The sequence below is a fragment of the Lygodium microphyllum genome, chromosome 2, assembly GCF_053477565.2.
Source record: "Lygodium microphyllum isolate KBCC chromosome 2, Lygodium_microphyllum_v1.1.10, whole genome shotgun sequence".
In the NCBI taxonomy this organism is placed as follows: Eukaryota; Viridiplantae; Streptophyta; class Polypodiopsida; order Schizaeales; family Lygodiaceae; genus Lygodium; species Lygodium microphyllum.
Window position 1 is genome coordinate 172,264,431 of NC_141136.1, and position 6,000 is coordinate 172,270,430.

Here is a 6,000-nt window from a genome sequence, read left to right on the forward strand (position 1 = left end):
TCTTCATAGACTACAAAAATCAGCCCAAAATCAAACCTATTGATATCTTTGACAGCTCATTGCCATTGTCTCAACAAAATGCACCCGATTTTGGTCAATTCAGCAGCATATTCAAGGTTTACAGCAGCAAACACATGCTGGACAGGACCTAATTTTCAGCCCATTGATCAAGGCTTTACTAATGATAAAGTGGCCAATGAGAGAGCTACTATTCGGGAAGCTAAAACAATCCCTAGATGGCTATTGGATACATTACAGGACAGCAAACAATTTGTTCCACTTCTTGGTAGAACTAGAACAGCCACTCACTATGCACAAGGTAACTTGGTTGTGCAAGCACTTGTAGATACTGCATGCAACGAGGAACATATTTCTTTACATGATACTTGCGAGGATAAGCATTGAATGGCAGCTATGCAGTCAAAGGTGGACTCTATTCATAAAAATGGCACATGGGAGTTATGTGGCTTGCCTAATGGTAAGCGTGCTATAGGCACAATGGATTTACAAATTAAAGCACAAATCTAATGGTAGCATTGATCCCTACAAGGCACATCTTGTTGCCAAAGTTCCATAGCAAAGGTCCTCCATGTTCTAGATTGGGCTTTCATCTCCACTCAATCTATGGCCTTACCAATCTTGGTACTCAAGCTAGCTTGGTTGCCTCAATCATTTTTATAGGATACTACCTTAGGAACCATTCTTCACACAAGTTGTCAAGAGTGTGGGCTTTATTGACTCCATTCCCCTTCTCTTTTGCACAGTCCTTCTCAATCTCTCCCCATTGCCTCACCAATCAGGGTTCATTCTCTTCCAAAGAATCCTACTTATCCCCCACCATCTCCTCAAGTAGTTTATTCTAACCCTCTATTGCCTGAAAGGGGAGATACATACATCTATTGGATTGCCTAGCCCTTCTATCAATTTCATAGGGAGATTTCTACACTCCTGAGGAGCTCTTTCAAGGATGCACATCTTCACAAGGCCTTTATCGTATGCAATGGCTACTTTCCCTCTTCTCTACACTACTCTTCCTTGTTGCTAGCATGCCCATCTTGCATCCTTTGGTTCCTAATGTCTATGGCATGAGTGTTTTATAGTACCTTTGACAACTTGTCATAGTCATCTTTTGTTCAAATCAAAGACATTGGTCATCCATTCCTCACTAGCTAAATTTGGTGTGAACTGTTCAAGCCCTCTTCACTCCCGTTGGCATCTTCTTGCCAACCCTTTTAGTGGGTTCTTATCTAGAGAGGGGGTCATGCCACTTAGCTAGACATCTTAATCAACAGACTTTACTGGCATTCACGTGGTTTGATTTTCTATCAAATTTTATGTTTCTCACACTTTCAACCACACCCAAGATCTGAGAGGGGGTGTTAGCAAACATGTTCATTCTATGTCTTGTACAATGTATTGTACATTTACTACTCGTGAGCCTCACTTAACTTAGATGAGAACATTCGGAGCTCTGTCATTGTCATAGTCTACTAGTCTATCTTGGGTCAAATCCTCCCACTCAAGCACATCATGTGGAGATTAGGGTTTCTAGGCCTTGATCATATTATCCACTGCCTGCCTCAGTCTATTCACACTGCCCACGATTCATTTAGTGGAGTGTATTTCTTGTTTTTGCCACACGAGTAGCCTAGGCACCATTCTTCCAACATTCATGAAGTCAACCTATTCTTGCCTTCATTGCCTATATAAACAGCCCACAACATGTCTCCATATCATAGCACATCATATCATCCAATCATCATCATTCTCACTTAGTCAAATTCTCATCTTTTACTATTTGTTCCAAGCCCTTACAAATGACCTCCATAGCATGCAAGGGTTGATTGTGTGCATCATTGTATCTATGTTCAAATTAATGCTTTCCTTCCGTTCCTCTTGAACTTCATCTACTCTTTTTCTCTTTATATTCTGTATTCGAATTAATGCTTTCCTTCCGTTCCTTTTGAACTTCATCTACTCTTTTCCTCTTTATATTCTTACTTCCATTCCGCATTCTCACAATTGTCTTGTGAGAAAAGGGACAAGAGACTATCAAAAGCGGTGCAACAATGGATACATAGACAAGTGCTAAAATAAACTGCTAAACACATAATAGAAGAGAAAGCAAACAAAAGAACATTGCAAAGGAAGATAACTCAGAGATGTGCTCGAGAAATGGAATCCATATACCAAACATGAAAATGACCCATACAACAATGAGTCACTGGCTACATGGGCACTGGCATCGGCTCCTGAAGAATGATTATGACTGCATTGGGGAGGGAGGGAAGAGCCCCTAAATAAATAGGCCCAAAATATGCTAAATATGACAGCTGGTCGACTAGTATTTAATGTTGGCCCACTAGCATAAAATGCTACACAAAAATCACTAAAATAATGCCTAAAATATGGACTAAAATGCCTAGCCCATCTGGCATGCACAAACTCACACATGAGCTGACAATCTTGCTTACATCCTCTCTCAGATCATGGGCGATCCAATACAATACAATAATACAATGATAATGAGTCATCACAATCCATACAACATAGAACCACCAAAGTAGAACCATGGATACCCAAGCAGTTGGTGATTAAGCCACCACCAGGTGCCTCGAAGAGAACCTAACATTAATGTCAATTGTACCAGCACCTAAAAACGAAAAAGAATCGTAGCAGCTCTCAATATCTGCCAACAATGTCTCGCATTAGCATATAAGTCCGAAAATGCCTCTAAACATATGTGACCATGGATTTCTCGCCTTTGGCTAGACCGCCAAAGGGCATTGAGGCAAAGGAATAGCTCCACATACAATGTACCAAATCTGCTTCTACACAAACTAGGCTTTCATCACATCACTCCAAGTAAGATAGTCAGATCCATGCAACTTATCATCTATAGAAGTGCACAAAGGAGCCATTTGAAAAGAATAAGAAGAGAAGATAGAGAATAGAAGCTATATAGAGAGAGAGTACAACCAAACTAACAACAAAGACTTCACAAAATAAGAGTTCACATACTGTGTAACCAAAAATCTAATTAAAAAACAAAGGCCAACTGCAACAAAATGAAGAAAAACCTGTCAAAAACTACCAAAAAAAAGCCTATATAAACAATCATCCAACCGCAATTAGGGACAGAAAATGAAATACATAGGCTAAGGTAGCATTTAATGCAACAAACTAACGATTGCAAGCAGGAATGCAAGCGCAAGCTGAAAACACAGGTTGCTAGTATAAAAAATGCAAGCCTGATTAACAAGGGGAAGAAGTCCTATAATTAGTAGAAAAATCGCAACAGGAATCTAAATCCTACAATCTAATACCATGTCAGAAGTGGTGCAACAATGAAAGCATAGACAAGTGCTGAAATAAGCTGTTGAACACAAGACAAAAGAGAAAGAAAACAAAAGAGCACTGCAAAGGAAGTGGAACTTAGAGAGATGTGCTTCAAAAATGGAATCGATATACGAGGCACGAGAATGACGCGTACAACAATGAGTCATTGGCTGCATGGGCATTGGCACCGGCTCCTGAAGAATGATGATGACTACAGGGGGAGGAGGAGAAGCCCCTGGATAAATAGGCCCAAAATACGCCAAACATGGCAGTTAGTAAATGCTAGCTAACTAGCATTAAATGTCACGAATGCCACACAAAAATCACTAATATAATACCTAAAATCCAGATTAAAATGCCAAGCCCATCTAACATGCACAAACTCGCACGTGAGCTAACAATCCTACTAGTAGGGACTCCCTTTTTACAAAAGTGTTACTTTCCTAAAGCCAGACCATGGGATATTATTCCTCTATTATCAAGGAGAGCAGCCCGCCTGGCATGCATATTGAGTTTGTGGTAGACAAGAGACCAAGTCAAAAGTCGTACGCATGTAGACAATCACTAATTCAACCAATTTGGAAAGGGATGCCCATTGTCTTACTTTGGTGCACTCTCTCATGTATAAACATGTTGAACTTTTAGAGGACACATACGGCATGATTATACCTTCCCCTTCTCTTTGGGATTATTCACATTTTCCCATCCATTTATTGGCCCACCTAACTTCTAGCAAGTCGGACCTGATATCAGCTACTATTTATAGGCCACAAAGTAGCACATGCAAGGGCGCTTAGCCTTTCTTAAGAGTGTGCTAGCATGACACCACAAAGGGTAGTGTCATGTGAGGGACTTGCCAGGCATTCATGAAGTCTACCAAGTAAAGCCAAGCCTCAAATATCAGCTCGTTTACTTGACAAAGTGATTATAATATGATTAATACCCTTGCTACTGTCATTAGGATAATATTATATTTGCCACCTTCCGATGCTAAGACATAGACCCCTCCTGTAATATAATTAAGACCCTCGTTTAAAGAACAACCAATCTCCCCGGCTGACTTTACTTGCTAGAGTCATGGCGACCAAGTCCCCCATTAGAGAACAACTGTGTAGAATGAGATTTCCCAAAATCACAACAAAGACGGACTCGTCAATCTGAAGATTAAGAGGTTTGTTTTCCAATTTTGACAGTTCACTTAAGACTGAACCTCGGTTCTCTTCGTGAACAGTGCCGCCAACGTACCCGGGCATCTGTTCCTTTGCGGGGACGCTGTCCATCTCGCCGGAGTGTTGTGCCCCTGCGCTGCTTCTGGTCGAGAGGGGAATCCGCCTGTGATGCAAAGAACCGGCTACTGTTCGTGCTCTGTAGGACGTTGATGACGATAGTGATGATGACGATGAGAAGAAGGTCGACTTCCACGGCCCTGCAGCTGATGCACGTTGCAACAGGAACAACATTATTATTACAAGGTGTCGTGCATAGGGTTAAAGGACCCATTGCCTGTCAAAGAGGGTCCCCATTGAATCTATTTTTTTCCCGAGTGAAATACCTACAATGTTTCAATAGTCAAACTATCTAGATTCTACATCATATGACACTCATATAAAAATATTTTGGGATATTTTATATTTTCATAAAATAGGCCTAGTTTATGAATAAACACTTCACATTGGAGTGCCAATGAGTGGTCAATAGAGTGACACTCAAGGATGCATTGTTTTAAGATTTTATAAAATCTAAAATATAAAAAAAATCACACAACCCAATCATTTGACTCATATTCAACAGATATACAAGACCTAAGAATGTGTATCATAGCTTTGAGTGGCTTTTTAAAAATACATCCTTTTGGGAATACAACAAGCCAAAGGGATCTACGAAGTAACAAGACAACAAAAACCAACAAGAGGAAGCTAAATTGAGGGAAGCATTGGAGCAATTAAGGAAAGAGCAAGAGTTTGCTCAAGCCCAAAGAGCAAAAGAACAAGAGGACTATAAGAGGGCCATTAGATTGTCCTTTGAAAAACAAATGAGAAACAGAGAGTTTTCTTGCATGAGAAATATGAGAAAAGGTCACAAGCGCCCAAAATAAGTAGTAGCGATTCCATGGAAGGGAAAGGAGAAAGTGCCTAAGGAGACACCATCTTCTTGGTACAACATGCCAAAAGAAATCCTTGAGCTAATACAAGCCCATGGAGCAATTGTTACACAACCAATTGAGAAGGTCAGAAGGTAGGGCAACCTTAGAAGAAGTCAACAATTGAAACTTCAATAGCTTGCACAACCAAAAAACCCACTAATATTGATATAAATAAGGAAACCCATCTATCCAAGGTGCCCAAAGTTCAAAATGGTACCTCTATACTTGAAAATCAATGTTAGGAATTGTAAGATGACAAGGACAAGGCTATAAAAAACCAAGAAGGGGTGCAAAGGCTACTATAACAAAGAGAGAGCATTAAATCAAGCAAATGAAAACAAGGCAACCAAAGGGATCCTTGAGACCACTAAAGAGATCCAAAATCTGAAATGAATCTTGAAGGAACCTTAGAAGAGTAGGATGTAATAAATTAAAGTCCATAGGAAGAAATCAAGGTTGTGAGGTTAGAGACCAACAAGCATCATGCACAGATGTCAACCTTAGAAGAGTAGGATGTA

At 40.2% G+C, this 6,000-nt stretch overlaps 1 protein-coding gene across 6 annotated transcripts in view; it reads right to left on the reverse strand.

Moving 5' to 3' along the window:
- The window catches only part of LOC148040619 (alpha/beta-Hydrolases superfamily protein), a 105,071-nt gene extending 100,174 nt beyond the window's left edge, over positions 1-4,897 (reverse strand). For 3 of the 6 annotated variants that reach the window (XM_087701329.1, XM_087701341.1, XM_087701327.1), the window contains exon 1: positions 4,585-4,897. In XM_087701329.1, the coding sequence (XP_087557455.1) occupies positions 4,585-4,799 (215 nt within the window). In that variant the 5' untranslated portion in view covers positions 4,800-4,897. The remainder of the gene's footprint in view (positions 1-4,584) is intronic. The other 3 variants (XM_087701334.1, XM_087701333.1, XM_087701337.1) reach the window with 2 other exon arrangements.
- Positions 4,898-6,000: the final 1,103 nt, after the last annotated feature.